The 18562-nt window shown below is 44.2% G+C and overlaps 1 protein-coding gene across 3 annotated transcripts in view; it reads left to right on the forward strand.

Annotated features, from left to right (window-relative positions):
* The window catches only part of Myof (myoferlin), a 138898-nt gene that overhangs the window by 35721 nt on the left and 84615 nt on the right, over nucleotides 1-18562 (forward strand). For 2 of the 3 annotated variants that reach the window (XM_020159709.2, XM_020159710.2), the window contains exons 4-7: nucleotides 2145-2253; nucleotides 5152-5239; nucleotides 16015-16181; nucleotides 16788-16916. In XM_020159709.2, coding sequence (XP_020015298.1) covers nucleotides 2145-2253; nucleotides 5152-5239; nucleotides 16015-16181; nucleotides 16788-16916 — 493 coding nt within the window. Of the gene's footprint in view, nucleotides 1-1651; nucleotides 1696-2144; nucleotides 2254-5151; nucleotides 5240-16014; nucleotides 16182-16787; nucleotides 16917-18562 lie in introns of those variants that run through there. The other variant, XM_074078753.1, reaches the window with a different exon arrangement.

Raw genomic sequence — 18562 nt, forward strand, 5'->3', positions numbered from 1 at the left:
ATCAAACCCAGGGCCTCTACTGCTGAGCTACACACCCAGCCCCGCTTCCTGATTTTTAAAGAAAGTGTACTAAATGTTAAGATAAGATAGTTTGTCCACAAAATGAACTTTCTTTCTTTCTTTCTTTTTTTTTTTTGTGGTACTGGGGCTTGAACTCAGGGCCTTCACCTTGAGCCACTCCACCAGCCATATTTTTGTGAAGGGTTTTTTGATATATGGAGTTGGGAACTATTTGCCCAGGCTGGTTTCAAACCACGAGTCTCCTGATCTCTGCCTCCTGAGTAGCTAGGATTACAGGCATGAGCCACCAGCGCCCAGCTAACTTTTATTGTTTTTGTCCAAACTATAGAGTCACATAAAAATACCCCAACTACGGTCTCCTCACCACTGGAGTTTTTTTTTTTTTCTGTTTTTGTTTTGAGCCAGGGTCTTGCTCTAAAGTGGGCTGCCCTAGAACTCTAAATCCTCCTGTCTCCATGTCTCAAGTGCTAGGATTATAGGTATGTGCCACCGTGCCCAGCTCCCCCAGGGTTTTTGTGGTTGTTTGTTTATTTTTGTACTGGTGATTGAATCCAGAGCCTGGGTATGCTAGGCAAGTGCTCCAGCACTGAGCCACATCTCCAGTTTAAAATTTTATTTTGAGACAGGGTCTCACGAGGTTGCTCAGGCCAGTCCTGAGACTGTGATCCTCCTGCCTCAGCCTCTGGAATGCTGGGATCACAGATGTGCACTATATCACACCTGCTCACCTGGGCTTTTTGCTGTAAAGAGACTTCCTGGGCTAGCAACAGAGCACAGTGGTAGAATGCTTGCCCAGCATGTGCAAGGCCCTGGGTTCCATCTGCAGCACTGCAAAAACAAACAATCGAACAAAACTTATATCATTTTAATGCTAATGATTTTCTGCTCTATATTAGTATAAGTCATTGCTAATGTAAACAAGATGTAGACAAGTAACATTAAAACATTCTTACTATTCCTCTGCTGCTTTTAGAGATCAATACAAAGATGAAGGGAAGTCCCTGTGCTCCTTCGCCTTTCTGTTTGTGTTTCATGAAGGGACCCACCTTCTTTTCCTCAATCTCGTTCATGTTTCCTATTACACCCTCCAAATTACACACTGTTCTGTAGGTTACTTTTTTTTTTTTTTTGCAATACTGGGATTTGAACTCAGGGCTTACACCTTAAGTCACTCTGCCAGCCCTATTTTTGTGATGGATTTTTTTTTTCAAGATAGGGTCTCGCGAACTGTTTGCCTGGGTTGATTAGAATTATGATCCTCCTGAGTAGGTAGGATTACAGGTGCCCAGCTTTTTATGTATTTATTTATTTATTTACATTTTTATGTTGACTAACTCTTTGAGGAAGTATGCTTTATAAATTTTTGATCATGCGTCTTAATCATAAAAATCTATTTCAGATTCTCATTTGCAAAATATAAGGACTTAGTTGTGCTTTCCTTCATTCAGGAAGGATCTGTTTGGTACCTGCTATGTTCCTGGCACCGGGTTACACTAGTGAATAAAACAGGAACAATCTGTGCTCCTCTGGAGCTTCCCACCAGTGAAAGGAAAGAAGCATGCTTCTGTACCAATATGGTTTGCACAATAGGAAGTGAGAGTTGCTATAAGCACAGGGTCCAAGAAGCAAGAGCAGTAAACGCTTCTGGACCTGAAGGCTGCTCCAGGGTAGGTGGTAAGCATCTTAACCCCATCAGTAATCTCGTGTTGTAGTCTTGAAGCAGACACTTCAAGAAGGTCTAGTAGGGGACATTTTTATAGTAGGCAGATTTTTTTGAACCTTTTGAATTCCCATTACAGAGGACTGTCTTCCCCTGTCTTGGGGTTTTGTCCTATAGTTCTAACTTCTTAGACGCGGGGGTGGAGTGGGAGGAGCCATATTTAGTCTTTCCCTTTTCAGGATTGTTGGAATTTCTTAGGCATTTTAGTTTGACTCTTGACACTTCTTATGAAGGAGAAATGGTGGCAGATATGTCCTGGTTATGTGACATACCCCAGCCCACATTTCCTTATGAGGTGATTCTAATGAGGACAGATGAATAGCAGGGAATTGGGAGGTCCTATGAGTCAGTGGCCGAGTGCCCCCCACTTAGACTGCTGTGTGCTTTCTTGTGTCCCCTGCAGATTAATTGGCACAGCGACTGTCTCCTTAAAGGACCTGACTGGGGACCAGAGCAGATCACGGCCCTACAAACTCATCTCCCTGCTGAACGAAAGGGGACAAGACACTGGGGTGAGCATTCTACCTCTTGTTGAAGATGTTGAAGTGAGCCGGCTAAGCAACAACTCTTTTAGAAAAGCATTTGAAGTGATAATTAGCTCACTGTGTAAAAATCAGAAGTCTGGTTTTGAGATAAACGGGTCCATTTGCAAATGATATGGATCTTCTCCTATTCTTTCAAACACTCAGCTAGCAAATTTGAGATCTGATTTTCTGTGACACAATTCTATAGAGTAAGTGGAACCCCCTCTGGGTGTAGCTCCATGCTTATCCATGTGGGTGTTGATATTTGTGTGGTGACCTTTCGTTCTGAGTATCAGACACTCCATCCAACAAGTAGAGGATAGTTTATAGTATCATCTGCAATATCAAGTTGTTGAAATCATTGTCTTCATTATTGTATTGACAACTGAATATTTTTTTATCACAGCCTGTCTCCATAAGTCTGATATAAAAACAGAATTCAAATGTGCTTTAAAAAAAAATCAACTCAAGTATCTCGGGTCCAGCTTGCACACGACTACAAAGAAGCACTTACAAAGCTGCCATGCTGGGCCCATAACCTTTAACCCCTTTGGGTTCCAACCAACGTATTTTACTTGTGAGCCTGTGCAAAGGGAGAAAATTTTATACTAAAAGAAGGCATCCCTTTGGGCAAGATTAAAGGTTAGGCTCCTCAGCATCTGTGGGAGAGTGCTAATTTTGCAGGTCTAGTCTCCAAGACTATCGTTTTACTGTGATTTAGTATTCTGATCATAAAACATAAATACAAAATGTCATTCATCTACCCAAAACTTAGCTGAGAGAGATGATAGCAAAGAAAGATGGTATGTCGATGATTTTTCTGTTTGCTATTTTTTAAAGCACATGGAGAACCCTAAAATGACAAGACTATTGTTGAGTGGTGTGATGAGAGTATGCACCTTGAGCACTGCCCCCAGCACTCCCCTCGCCCCTGTTGGGGTCCCTGGAGCACCCCTGGGAGCCCCAAGTTTCCTTGGACCACAGCATGAAAACCACCAATCCAGGGGATGAGCCATCTTTGTATTTTTCTAGGTTTAAAAGGCTTGATTCCTAGATTACATTTAGCAACCAAGCCCCTCAGTGCTCCCTACACTTGGCCTTCATGCTAGAGCTTTGGTCTTTGGAATAGGTAGCCATAAAACACTGCTATTGGTGCTTATTTGCCATGGGGCTGTGGATGGAGCTATTTATTATCCTGCTCAGTGTCTCCCACATCAGCAGCTGCAAGTCAATCACCAACCAATCCATGAGGAAGTAGTCATTAATGGGCAGGCAAAAGGAAAAATAAGAACAATACAGAGTGTGCTATATGTGTACATGAGAACTCGCCACATGTAGCAAAAGTAGCAAATGAGAAGATAGGATGCCCATTTAAATTTGAATTTCAGATAAATGATGAATCATTTTTAGTGTAAGTATATCTTAGATATTATGGTGTTATGTCTTACGTTTTATTTGTTAACCTGGTGTGTGTGTGTGTGTGGTGTGTACCATACTTATTTGCAAATGACTCCCTCTATTCTAAGATTTGTCTTTCCCCTTTTTTTGGTATTAAAATGTCTTTATTTCATGAAATGCTTGTAACAGTACATAGCTGTGGGCATGTGATTAGCAAAAGGTAGCAACCCTTCAGGCCTGGGGGTGTAGCTCAGTGGCAGAGTGTCTGCCTAGCGTGTGGGAGGCCCTGGCTTTGATCCCCAGGACCGTAAGCATGAAAAGTTAGCTACCCTGTGTTGATTTTCCCTTTTTGAAATTCTGTAGGTTTGTGAAATATAAAAGAATTAAAAACTCTGCCCTAAAACAATGCCCCATGTGAGAAATTTCTTTAAGATTTTTAAGCAGGAATAATTTTATTTCCCGTAAGGAACTAATATTCTTCCTCCTTTCTGGGGATGAAAGTTGCATAATATTTTCTGTTTCCCTTTTTTGCTTTGGTTGCTGGCCATCTTGGGATCACAGTTCATGTGAAAGGATGACAATTATGTTTAATTTCATAATTTGGATACTTGTTTCCTCTTTAATCAGACTCAATTTCCCTTTTTATCATATTTTATGAATCACATTATTACATACATTTCTTGCTAGTTACTAAAAATTCTTATTAGAGAGAAATATAAAAACAAATCTCATTAATCAATAATCGTATAAGTCAATGAGCAACAAATAAGTCAATCATTTAAAGTGAGTTTCTGTAATTCTGTGAGCAGAGGCCATCTCTACTCTAGGATGGAGGTTACTTACACATTCCCACTTGCTGGTCACAGCTTTATGCTAGTTAGTGAGGTTGCCCCTAGCAATGGTGTACTTGCCAACCTGTGACAAGTAGCCCCCTTTCCTCACTCCTCCTTGGCTCATCTGTGGGAAACAGAAACAGTCCAGCATGTCGTCACCCTTCTCCCTTTCTAGTCTCACATCCCTACTTCCATCTCTTCTGTGAGGTACTCTCTCTTGCTACTAACATTACTCTCTCATTTATTAAAAAATCTTTTGGGGTCTACTAGGATTTGAACTCAGGGCCTTGTACTTGCTAGGCAGATGCTCTATCACTTGAGCCTCAGCACTCCTCAGCCCTTTTTTGCTTCACTTACTTTTCAGATAGAATCTCATATTTTTGCCTGGGCTGACCTTGAATTGGGATCTTCCTACCTATGCCTCTCAGTATATTGGGATCACAAGCACATGCCACTAAACCGGGCTTATTTGTTGGCACTGGGGTTTTGCTAACTTTTTGCCTGGGCTGTCCTTTAACCACAATCTTACTGATCTCTGCCTCCCAAGTTGCTTCTGCACCTGGCTCTTAAGAGTTAATATTGCTAAACTGATTGCAGTGAGTCTATAACGTTCCTGTGCTCCACACTGATTCTGCAGTGAATTATTTCTACTTAGGCCACCATTGACTTGGTGATCGGCTATGAACCACCTTCAGCTCCACATCCAAATGACCTGAGTGGAACCAGCGTGCCAGGCATGGGAGGTAAGCTGATCCTCTGAAGGTCCAGCCCATCCAAGGGGAACATTCCCCAAGGGGAATCTGCTAAGACAAGTGAAGAGGTCTCCAGAGGAATCCTGCACGTTGTTACACTGCCTGCAGCTTCCTGCTCAAAAAACAGGGACTCTGTAAGGCACACGAAGCTGTCTGGGAACATTGCAATTGTTTATGAAATGCCCTTCTGGTAGAGAAAAGGTGAAGCAGTGTTTCACGAAACAGCCTCACAGTGAACCTATTCAGGACACGCAGACTCCAGAACAATGGCCTAAGCGTGGCATTGTTTTATTGTTGTTTCTACCCATACAATGTCCCAGGTTGTGAGTTCCATGGAGCCTCTCTGCTCTCCTCCCTGTGTCTTCTTGCTGAAGGTATGATCACCCAGTCTTGTGGTCAGTGCACTTGGACTCGAGCTTCTCTCTCTCTCTCTCTCTCTCTCTCACCTTTGGCCCTGATCCCCTCTCTCCCCAACAACCAAAACAGCCCCTCAGTCCCCTACCCAGCTGCTTTCCTTCTGCATAAACTACCTACTATTCTCCTAGGTCCCTGACATGGGCTGCCCGTTACTTAGGGCAGTCAAACCTCTGTGGATGGGGCCGAGGCATTGGGAGGGCTTTAAACCTCAGTTGGAGGAAGGCGCTACAAGACAATCCAGGCTTTCTTTCACACAGTGGAGTTTGACCTCTGCTTGGCGTCTTTCCAGGGCAATGTGATGCTAGAAATAGTGTCGTGTCCCAGTGGAGCAGAAAGTTTTGGAGAACAAGCAATTTACTAAGCTATTCAGAAAGTGGGGGGCAGATTCTATCCCCTTAGATTGACCTGTATGAGCCCAAACTTTTCTGAGCCACAAACATGATTTCCCTGGAGCAAATTTCTGCTTCCTTAGAAAGGAGCAAACCCCACTAGGGAAAAACCTTGCCACCCAAGACTTCCTCAGCCTGAAGCTCGTTCTCACCTTGGCTGGGTATAATACCAGCCTTGGAACCCGGTGTCTTAGCAGAATCTTGGGCTGTGAGGGTCCACCCAGGTCCCAAGAAGCTGACTTGCAGCAAATTCAGTGACAGGTTTCTGGGCAGGTGCAGCCACGGCTGTCCTCAGAGGTTCTTGGATCCCTGACATGGCTGGACTGAGATGGAAATGGATTGGCACTCAGGTTCCTTGTGTTTGGATTTGAAAGAATGTTACTGAGTGTGGGCCTGCAAATATTACTAAGTAAATGCTGGCCTGCAACTTTCTGGACAATTTGATTTTTGAGTGTGAGATGCCAAAGTAAAATTTCTTGATTTAAAACATAAATCAAGATCTTTGATCTGGAAGAGTTCTTTGTTCTATAAAATGATTGTTCACCAAGGCTGGGTCAGGAGTGACAGTCTGAAGTTGGCTTCACACTCAGGTGAAAAGAAACTTTTCTTTGAGGACCTACCATAACTCCAAGTTAAGGAACACATTTTAAAAATGCAGGGAAGGAAAGAAGAAAGGAAGGGAGGAAGAGAGGAAGGGAAAAAGGAAGGAAGAGAAGAAGGGAAAGAAGGAGAGGAAAGGAGAGAGAGACAAAAAAAAAAAAAAACAATTTGTGAGAAGATAAGATCAGCAAACCTGAGACAGAGAAATAAAGACTGCCATAGCTCTTGCTATGAATGGAATAACATAGGACACCTGGCCCAGAATTTGTTCTTTCACCTTTGATTGACTCTTAAATTTTTTACCATTTTGTATAAATGTCCTCTTCCTCTAATTTGTATACATATTTTGGAATTTTTGAAATTTTAACTTGTTTATATTTCTTTGAATACAAAAGAAATACCTGCTTATTAACATATAAGACACAGGAAAAAACATCATAAGAAAGACACAGGAAGGGAAACTCCTTCTCAATGCCATGCTCTTTTGGCACTACTGATACCATTTTAAAGGTTGTCATTCACACAGTGAACGCAAAGGAGAAATGTGAAACAGTAACGGTAGAACACAAAAGTGATGATGCCCAGAATTAACCACCGTGAGCTGAAGAAGCTAGTTGTGACTGTAGACCAAAAAATCGAACACCTCAGAGGTTCCTTTTCAGGGAATGCTTTGGTGGAGCCCTTATATCAAGATGACTAAGACACAGAGCAGCCAGGTGTGATGACACCCGGATATAGTCCCAGCACTCAGCAGGCTGAGGTAGAAGGATAGATAGATCGAGGCCTGCCTGGGCCACATAGTGAGTTTGAGGCCAGGTTGGCTACACAATGAAACCCTGTCTCAAAAACAATTTAAAAAGGTACAGAATCTGAAGATTAGTGGTTGAGAGACACCTCTTTCATTGACCACCTGGAAGACTGGTCCCTTGACAGGAGTGAGCAGAGGATAGGCTTGGCTTCCTGGAAACCTGTTACCATGGCAACTCTGTTCCCAGTTGTCAGTCAGCTTGACTGGAACTTGTGTTCCTGTAGCTGGAAGGGACTATTATTAAAATCTCACATCTAGTTAAATTTGTGCTTTGTCCAACTGCAGAAATGTAAAAATTCATTCATGGCTAGACTTCCTTGCTTAAATTTATTTCATTCCATTAACACCAAAGTCCTTGAAATTAAATTTGCTCCTTGTCATAAAACACTTGCTGACACCTGTCTATGCCACATGCAGAGGTGAGAAAGGCATTGTTTCGCCACCAAGGAGTTTGCCATTAGTAGGAAGATAAGATGCAGACATAAGTAAGGATAGCCCAGGCTGAGTATAATAAATTCCTCTGTAGAGAAGCAAGCAAATTTTTGTGTATTTATCTGGTTGTATTATATTGCCCAGATTCAGACAGGGTGGTGGGCAGTGGACACTACACTGGCCCATAGTCTGGACACTGAAGGCAGATGCTGCCAGGATGGTCCCAAGTGTTTGCATCTCTGCTTGTTAGAGGCTGTCTATCTCAGTACTTTTATCTGGGTCTAAGTGTCAGAATCACACTGGAAAATTCTTAGAGCTCACCTAGTGCTAGTTATCTAAAAGTTAAGGTGCAGGAAGGGACATAATGAATTATTTGTAGTAGGTCACAAACTTTTCTAACATTTAAAAAACCCATGAGTCTAAGATTTTGCATGCTTCAAAGCTGTCTCTTTCCTGCTCTGTGTTGTACTTTTCAACTTACCTAAGGATAATATTGTACCAGCCCTTCATTCTGATTTTGTGATGACCTTTGACCCAACATAATAAAATACTGCCATAACCAGTACCACCACCTAACCAGACTTCATCATGAGAAGGACAATTAATATCACAGGCAGAGTAAGACATTCTAGAACTCTAGAAAAAACAGGATGGCTATGAACAAATAGTAAATATTGACCATCATACACACTAAAAATAGGATATTCCAGAAATACTACTCTCTCTAGGAATAGAAAAGTATCAGCTGGGATAGTGGCTCAAGTAGTGTTTAAGAGGAAAAGATGAGAAAATGAGAGGGTGTTCAGATAAAGGCGTCTGCTGTATTACAGGCCAGGAGGAAGCCCTTGGTGACTGGACATTCATTTCTCCTCTGCTACCATTCCTAGGAGTTGCCTTCACTGGGAACTTTTAACAGGCCCTCCACTCCTGGCAGGGTGTACACAGATGGGGTGATGGAGGAGGGAAGGCGACGGCCTACAGGTCTTGTGACATCTGAGTAAGCAATAGCCCTTTCTCTTCTGCTTGCTGGAGAGAAGTGCTAGATAATAAGAATGTGGGGCCTGGAAGAAAGAGAGAGGTTGACAGACATTGGGGAAAGGCCCAGTTGGGGACATCAAAGGCAAATGTGACTGTAGTATAAGGTGTCCTAAGGCTGCCAATTCTTCAGCACCGAGTGTGCAAATAAAAGCCCTGAAGGAAAGTGTCACTGTCACAGGTGACAACATACAGGGGCATTTTCAGGAATGCTGCAGTTGAGCTTCTGAAAAGAGGACAACAGAACATCTTAGGAACAAAAAGACTTGTTTTATTAAGTTGATGGAGTTGTGATGGAGAGCCATTCCTAAGTATTAAGTGAAACATCACTTATGACCAACTAAGGGCCTCTGAGGGAGTTACTGACACTCAGGAAGGGCATAGGTCAGTGTTACCTATGGCCAAAACTTAGTAGGATTTGACTAAATGACATTGTGATTGTGAGGGAGACAGGATGGCATTTGCACAAGGGAATCATGAAGAGCTAGAGAGGGACCGTGAGGACCCTGAGTCAGCAGATCTGAGTTTGGGCATTGGCTCTAATGTCAATTGTCACTTAACCTCTTTGAGTCTCAAATTCCTTACTTCCAACATCAAGGTAGTGAAATGACATTGGGTCTTTCTTCAGCTCTGAAGCTCTATAGTTCTATTAAAATGGCCTAATGAGGCTGTGAATGTACTTGAGTAGTAGAGGCTAACATGTGCAAGACACCAAGATCTGTCTCCAGTGCCACAAATAAAGGCGGGGGGAGTGATTACTTGACATTGAAAATGCTAAGATGAGAAGTCTGGCTTTGGTCCAATAGACTGAACCCAAGAGCAGAAAGTGTTTCAGGGATTAGATGAACAAATGTTGCCAAGAGTTTTAGTAAGAGAAGACCTGAGATTGGATCACTGGGTTTCCCAATGTGAAGGTCTTTGGTGACCTTGACAAGAGTAGTTTTGGTGAGTGTTGGGGTGAAGATCTTACCAGAGGGGGCTCAATAGAGAACCAAAAGAGAGGAAGTGGAAAACGTGAGTGAACATTATTCTCCCTGAGGAGTTGGCAGTCCACAGTGGTGGGAAGCCACAAGCATGTTTATGTTGTCATGGGAATGATCCACTGGATCATGATGAGTGGATACAAAGGCAGATATTGTAAAAGCAAGATCCTGACTAGCAGGAGGAGACATGATCTGTATATATGTGGATGGTTAGCCTCAAGTCGTGGAACACAGATATTTCAGGGGTTGTAATAGGACAGTAGGCAGATGGAGGATTGTTGACTTGGAGTTGGAAGGATGTAGAAATTTTCAACTAATCTGTCATCTCAATGACATGATAAGCAAGGTCATTAGCAGAGAATGAGAAAGAACGTCAGAGCTTTCAAGGTAAAACAAAACAATAGGTGGGAGTTGGGAAGGTGATTTCACTTTATTGGCTAATTAGTGGCCATCTCAAATCAGGATCCAGGAAAGCTTTGAAACAGGTGTCTTGGGAATAGGGTAGGATTGCCAGGCAGACCTACAAGTCCACTGAAGGTCTTGAAATTAAAATGAGACCTGTCAGGAAGGCGTGTGTCATTCTTGACCAAGTTCAGCTGCCTGGGTGTAGAGGTGGAGTAAGTGGAGAGTTGAAGGAATGTGTGAACAACAGTGATTGAGAGGGGAAAAGGTGAGGGGCCTTCAGGGAGCCATTGCAGGGATAGACCACAGAATCTGGCATGGCTGAAGAAAAAAAGTGAAGGTGTGAAGGATGCTAGGGCAGTGAAGGTGGTGTGGCCAATAGACCGGGGCTGCCCCTGTGGCTGGAGTGACAGAGAAAACTGTAAAGATTCAAAAGATGGAGCATGTAGTGGGTAAACAATGTCCCTCAAAAATCCGCGTCTGCATGGAACTTCAGAATATAACCTTATTTGGAAATAGTGTCTTTGCATATGTTAAGATCATACTGCATTATGGCAGGCCCCAAATCCAGTGGCTGGTGTCCTTATGAGAAGAGCCAAGACACACTGGGAAGTAGGCCATTTGGCCACAGAGGCAGAGACTGGAGAGACAGAAAGTATGATAAGGATTGCCAGGGGCCACCTGCTGGGAAGAGGCAAGGGAGGCTTCTTCCTAGGGTTCCAGAGGGAATGTGTCCCTGCTAACTTTGCGTTTGGACTTCTAGAGTTTGAAACTGTCAGAGAACAAATTCCTCTTATAAGCCACCCAGTTTGCAGAATTTGTTATGACAGTCCTGGGAAGCCATTTCAACCAGCAACTTCCTCACTGAGAGGCCAGCTTAGCTTTGCCCACTGTGGTCATGAAAGTCATTCTTTGTAGATTCACTTGGCTGTGGATCGCATTCATACCTGGCTCTCATGAGCAGGACATGCCAGAACAGCCGCGAGCACGCTAGTAATGACAGAACGTCCACGAAGGTGTGTTCAGCGGCCTCGGGGCCTCGTCCTGCTCAGAGCACTTCGTGGCATGGTTTAATCCTTGAGTAAAGAAGAGATTTCCTGTGCAAATATCCTTCCAGATATTTGCTGGCTGTTTCTAGCTTGGGCCGGTTTCATCCACTCTGTCTGAAATCTAAACAGCAAAAGATGTTACCTGAAATTCCCCACGGTCTGTTTCTAGAACATCTGTCCAGAGCTTAATGTGCTCGGCTAGAATCCAGCACTGCACAGGGCTGTGATTTACCCCGATTTTTCTCCTGTTTGCTGCTGTAATGAACCATCAAGCCTACGTGGAGCAATGCATAGTAAGGAAGAAGTCCTTCTTGGGCCCAGGGTGATGGAAGGAAGTTAGTCATTACTGTTGGGAGGAAATCTGAAAACTTTCTGCCCAGCCATTACTCAATGAAGAGGTTTGCAGTGGGGAGCTGACTCTCGGGGCCCCCTAAGGAGTACCCCCTTAGCAGTCTGAGTGCTCTTTCCTCAGAAGTGTGCAAGAGTTTTGCCAAACTATTGAAGCGCTCCAGAAGGCACAGCAGTAGGTGATCTTCTCCCCACCCCCCGCCCCATGGGTGTGGGGCAGACACCAAATGTAGGGGAGTACAAGCCCCTGCTTTGGAAGAGTCGGGGGGCGGGGGGGACTGGGGAGGCCTATAGGTTAACAAGCGGGTAAAAGACTCACGGAGAGGACCAGAAAGAATAGTGTGTGGTGGCAAGGAGAGGTGAGCAAGGCCTGCCACAAGGCAGTCTATTTCACTGAGACTTGAGGAAGGAAAAGAATTCACTTGGTGGAGACAAGGAGGAAGGACATTCCACATGCCCTAGGAGAGACAGCAGGCAAGCTCTTCTTTTGAAGTCTCTGGTAAGGGAGGGGGTGGGGGCAGGGGGGAGAAATGACCCAAGCCTTGTATGCACATATGAATAATAAAACAATAATAAAAAAAAAAGAATAGAGAAGAAGGGCTGGTGGAGTGGCTCAAGGGATAAGAGTGCCTGCCTAGCATAAGTGAGGCCCTGAGTTCAAACCCCAGTCCTGCCAAAAAAGAATAGGGAAGAAGATAGGCTGGCATAGTTACCCATGCCTGTAATTCCCAGCTACTCGGAGTAGGAGGGAGGCAGAAGATAAGGAGGACTCCAATTAAGGCCAACTCAGGCAAAAAGTTAGCAGGACCCCATCTCAACTAATAAGACAGCTGTGGTGGCCTACCTCTGCCATCCCACCTATGGGGGAGGCATAGATAGAAGAATGGAGGCCCAGGTTACCGGGCAAAAATGCAAAACTCTTCCTACAAAATACTTAAGTAGCTAGGTGCTGGTGGCTCACATCTATAATCCTAGCTACTTGGGAGGCTGAGAAAAGGAGAATTGTAGTTTGAGGCCAACCTGGGCAAATAGTTCATGAGACCCACCCATCTCCAAAACAACCAGAGCAAAATGGACTGTAAATGTGGCTCAATCAGTAGAGTGCCTGCTTTGTAAGTGCAAAGTCCTGAGTTCAACATCCAGTCCCACCAAAAAAAAAGAAAAAAGAAAGAAAGAAAAACTAAAGCAAAAAAGGGCTGGTGGAGTGGCTCAAGTGGTAGAGCACCTTAGCAAGCTGAAGCCCTGAGTTCAAACCCCAGTATGCCAAAACAAAACAAAACAAAGAACAGGGAAGAAGAGACCCAGATTAACCCCAGAGGATGACAGCAGGGGTTCACAGATGAAATCTCCTCAGTACCTGATAAGGATGTTGGGGCACTAGAAGTACAGCATCTCACTCACCTGCAGCCTGGGTTTGACCTAGTTTCAAACCAGTGAAACAGGGTGAATATTTGGTCCTAGGTTTGGCTCGGCTCCTAACAACTTACCACAGTCTAGTAATGCCAGCTTTCTGGGCCTCAGTTTTTCCACCTGTAAAATGGGATGAGGGATAGGTTGGACTGATGATCTAAGGTATGTTCTCATCTAGCATTCCTGTGGGTCTATGGAGCCCTGAAGAAAGTGTAAGTGAGGATCCAGAGTCAAGTAGCAGAGGGCAGAGTGGAAAGTCACAGTGAGCAAGAGATCACAGGAAGGACGTGCAAAGTTTCATCTGGAGGAGGAGGAGTAGAAGTACAGTGATCTTGATGTATGTGTGACCCCATGTCTAGTGCTCTAGAAGTTCAAGCCTGAGCATACGGAGAAGGGCCTGACCTCAGCAGGAAGAGACCATATTCACTTATGAAGAACAGAAGCCCACCTAGGACAGACCAGGCATGAACTAATGGATGGTACAGAGGGAGTCACCATGGGTTAAACTGTGAAGCAGCTCACTGGGGGACCTCTTCCCTACTCATGGTTGCTGTTTGCTCATTCTGGGTTCCCTCTTCCCTACCCCATGCTGCTCACTGCTCCAGCTTTTGCCAAATTCCGGAATTGCTCTTCCCAGGAAGTATCCTGTGCTTCAGAAAAACTTGCCTTCCACCTGCTGTTTGTGTCCACTCCCCCCACAATTCATAGTTGAGATCTTAACCTGCAAAGTGATGATGGTATTAGGAGGTTGGGGCTTTGGGGGCAGTGATTAGGTCAAGGGTGAAGTCCTGTGACTGAGAGTGGTGTCCTTATAAAATAAACCCTAGGGAGCTTGTTCACTTCTTTTTTTTTTTTTGGCAGTACTGGGATTTGAACTCAGGGCCTCACGCTTGCTAGGCAGGTACTCTACCACTTGAGTCACTCCACCAGCCCTTGTTCACCATTCTACTACAGAAAGATGTAAAGATGCCATTTATGAATCAGGAAATGGGTCTTTGCCAGACACCATACCTGCTGGCACCTTGACCTTGAACCTTCCCAGCCTCCAGAACTGAGAAAAATAACTTTGTTTTTTATAAGCCACCCAAGTTATGGCAGTCTGTTATAGCAGCCTGAATGGCTTAAAGCAGCAACCAAAACTTAGCTCAGCAAAACTTAAAAAAAAACAAGTTAGTTTTCTGAGTACTGCTTTGTTCCAGGCTGTATGGTAAAACACTGCGTATAGATGACTAACTTTATCCTTACAGAAATCCTATCATAAACACTATCATCCCCTGTTTTACAAATGAGGAAACAGCTTAGAAAAGAAACAGAGTTGCAGAACTCAAAACTGGACTTTGACCTCAGACAGCATAATTCCAGAGCCCGAGCTTTATAAAGACCCATGGTACATTGCGATGTGGTTGAACTAAATCATACCAGGGTGTGAATGACTGGCAGGCAGCTGTATGAGGAAATTAAACCTCTCACATGATTTTGCTTTGCAAAGGAGGAGTTTCAGAATCCAAAGGCAGGTTGAATGAATGCTGATATTTTATAGACAAAGAGGTCAATCGTCTAAGCGCTCTTAAATTATACAGTAGACCCTTGGTATCCACTGGTATATGGTTCCAAAGAGACCACTGTGAGGAAGAACCACGCCTGCTCAGGATGCTTGGAGTTCAGTGCTATACTGTAGATGCTTGATTCATTTTCCCATAACACAGCCCAATTTCCACTGGAGATATGCTGCCTTCCAACAAATCTCAGATTTTCACTTTATCACTTCATTTAAGGGCCTTAGCTTTTACCTTGTTTTTTGGGGAGGCAGATTTTCACAAAATCACAGCGAAACACTCAGCAGATCACAGAAGGATTTAAGTGCAGCTGATGATAACATGGGACTGACTGAGAGTTTTCTACATTAACTGAGTGGTGTAATTGCTTTTGAAATCTCTTTTGATTTTCTTATTTGGTCAAAATCACATATAATAAATCTGTGATTAAGACAGGCTAACGCCACTATATTGATTTACAGGAGTTCAGACTTTTTGTCTATTAAGAAAAGCTAAATTTCAGAGTTTGTAAATAAAAGAGAGAGGTTGATTTTTGGGTTTTGATTTTTGAAGGAAAGAAAGATTTATGTGTAGTTGAAGGTAGAGGGAGAGAGAGGGGACATTTGGTGGAGGGGGTCCCTTCGAAAACCAGGAGGAAGTAGGACTTAAGACATGGCAGAGGATGGGGGTGTATCACTTTGCCAAGCAGAGAAATTTTTTCCTCAAGTCTGAAGGGAAGCTAGGGGGATAAATGAGGGGATAGATGTTGAAGTGTTGAAGTGACAAACCAGGAGGGTGGAGGGAGAGCCACATGGCTTTCTTGTTCTGCTTGGCAGGAAAACAGGATGTTTCTTATCTGCCATGAGAGTGAAGAGGACATTTGTGACTTAGGGAGCTCGGGCAGAAAGGTGACAGGCCACACAGCTCATGAGTCAGTCTCTAGAGGAAGACTCACCACGGGAAGGGTGGCCTTGAAGTCTCTCTGTGCAAGTTCCAGTTTTCCACTCATTCCTCATTTTCTCATCCCCTGACCTCAGGCTGACTCCTGAGGTGACACCCCTGTGATTCCTGCAGGGTCCGACAGCACTGTTGCTCTCCCTCGGGTATCTGGTGGTCACTTGGTCTCTTTGAAAGAAGCCCAAACAAGTGCCTGATACACCACAAACACATTTTCCTAAAGTATCTGTATTTGAGCCCCAAGTCCGAGTCGGTGCCATCAGGATCTTCTCCTGCATCTGCCACCTTGGATACACTGAAAACTAACAGCAGCCCAAATTCTCCTCGTCCAGGAAACTGGGGTGCTTAGACACCTACAGGCTGAGGACCATCTCTAACTGGATTCCCTTTTGACATTTCAGGAGAAGAGGAAGAAGATCAAGGTGATGAAGATGGGTTGGATAGTACAATCAAGGTCCCTGGGACCAGGGGACCAGCCCGGACAGCGTCAGAAGCTCAGCTTGCTCGGCGGCTGACCAAGGGAAAGAAGAGCCGGCGAATGCTATCCAACAAGCCGCAGGACTTCCAGGTAGAGACAGCCTGGGTGTGCCGCCTCCTCATTCAATCACCACATGGCCCGTGGGCCAGCAATTGCAACGATGCTGTGATGGACTTATTCCCATGGGCAGTGCTCATCTGGTAAACACGAATGTCAGGCCATGAACCCAACAAGAAGAGCTCCCCATCCTGCATGCAGGAGTGGGGCTACTCAAGCCAGATGAGGCTCTTCAGAGGAATATAACTAGAACCTTCCTTCTCTTTGGAAGTAAGCAAGAGCTAATCAAAGAATAGGAGATGGTTCTGGAGTGAGGAAGTGAGTATGTCACCAGTGCTCGATCAACCAGGGAAAGGGCTGGAGTCCAAACAGTGACCTCAGCCCTGTCCTGCCTCTCCCAGGCTGATTCTGAATTATTCAACCCCTCAACTGTTCTAGGTTTCCACAACCCAAGCCCAGTTCCCCTCTTAGGAATGGTCTAGGGTGGCCTCTCCCAGTCCATGTGCACCAGCACAATGCAAAGTTGCCTTGGACAGGTTTCACTCATCCTGATGGGCCAAAGAGCTGAAGTGACATCTGAGGTCCTTTGAGCCACACGCTGAGGAAGGGGCTGTAACAACACCCCTCTTGTGCTTGCAGATCCGAGTCAGAGTGATTGAGGGTCGACAGTTAAGTGGCAACAACATAAGGCCTGTGGTCAAAGTCCACATCTGTGGCCAGACACACCGAACAAGAATCAAGAGAGGGAACAATCCATTTTTTGATGAGGTGAGTGGGTGGGAACACATGCCCTGTTCAGTGAGTCTGTCCTGTTTATCTGCAGCCCCCTGTGTCCCACCACCCTGGTGCATAGGGGAGTGGAGCAAACGGGCAACAACTAGTAAAAGCTGGTACAGAGTTCCTGTGTTGAACATACAGAGCTAAGGACACCTGGTCTTGAACCCAGCTTGGTCAGCTTCCATTGGTTCCCTGGAAGCCGGGATCTTTTTGACATTTCTACAACTTCTGAATGGATCTCTTCATCCGGATGATAAATAAAGTACATGATGTCGCCCACATCTACCTTTGTTTGTTAAATTACATATGCCCTAAGGCTGGCCCTGTGTGACTGCCTAATACAGTTCGTTAAGAGGTATCAAAATTTACTTTGCTATTAAAAATGTTACTTATTAAAAGATAGCAATTTTGGACAGAGGAGGGTTTTTGTTTGTATTTTTTTTTTTTGGTAGGATTGGGGTTTGAACTCAGGGTTTTACCCTAACAAAGCAGATGCTCTACCACTTGAGCCATACCTCCAATCCATTTTGCTCTGGTTATTTTGGAGATAGGGTCTCATGAACCTTTTACCTAGGTTTGGCCTCAAACAGTGATCTTCTTGATTTCAGCCTGCCAAGTAGCTGGGATTATAGACATGAGCCACCAATGCCCAGCTGTTTGTTTGGTTTTTTTTTTTCTTTTTTTGGTTTGGTTTTATTTGATCACTTTGAGAAATCTTTCTGAGTATGGCCCTGCTCTGCTAAGGAGACACATTTCTGACATTTCTGGGGCCTTGGTCTCACTGTTCTTTGAGTCCAGGCCTTTCCATCACAGCTCTGTTCCTTCCCTGTAGCTTCTAATCCCAGTCCCAGCTCTGGCTTCTTTTGTCTGGTTTTTTTTTTTATCTCTTACTTCCATTCACAAAAGAAGCCAGTTTCTTCTGTCCTGTGTTCCAGTTTCTTGTCTTTTGTTCAAGCTTTGCAGGAGGCCTCATTTTCTTCTAACTGCTACCTCCCTTTAGATGAATCACAGACAACATTCAAATAGTATAAAAGCTCACAGAAAGAGGGAGGGGAGGTGGGGGTCACACTGGATGGGAAGCTTGAAACGGACTTTGGGAAAAGCTGGATCTGAGGGAAGACAGGGTGCTGGATGGAACGGGACCTGAGGCCTGAGACTTGTCAGTGAACGCATATCATGATGGAGGCTTCCTGTTCACTCAGCTACCCTCTCAGGAACACATCAAGAGTCTCTATGTCCCTCAGAATTTTCCCATTTTAGTGAATTTTTTAAAGATTACATCTCTTAGCAAAAGGGGAAAAGTCAAGTCACGGGGCCTCTAAACAGACTAAATCACAAATCAATAAAAGAATTTTTTTTAAATTTAAGTTTATATGAATTTTCTTAATTAAGTCATTAATCTTGAGTGAAATGTCACAGGTGTCTTGCTGTGATATAAGAGAAGTAATGGATATCATCTGTATCATGTGTTGTCACATGGTCGACTTGCATCAGTGAGGAAACATTCACACAAGTCCAGACTGTGGAACATATTACAAAACAACTAGTCTCTATAGAAAAATTAAGAAACAAACAAACAAAAGGGCAATAATATTGTCCTAGATAAAAGGAAACTGAAGAGATGCAACAACCAAATG

Source organism: Castor canadensis, chromosome 7, assembly GCF_047511655.1.
Source record: "Castor canadensis chromosome 7, mCasCan1.hap1v2, whole genome shotgun sequence".
Taxonomy (NCBI): Eukaryota; Metazoa; Chordata; class Mammalia; order Rodentia; family Castoridae; genus Castor; species Castor canadensis.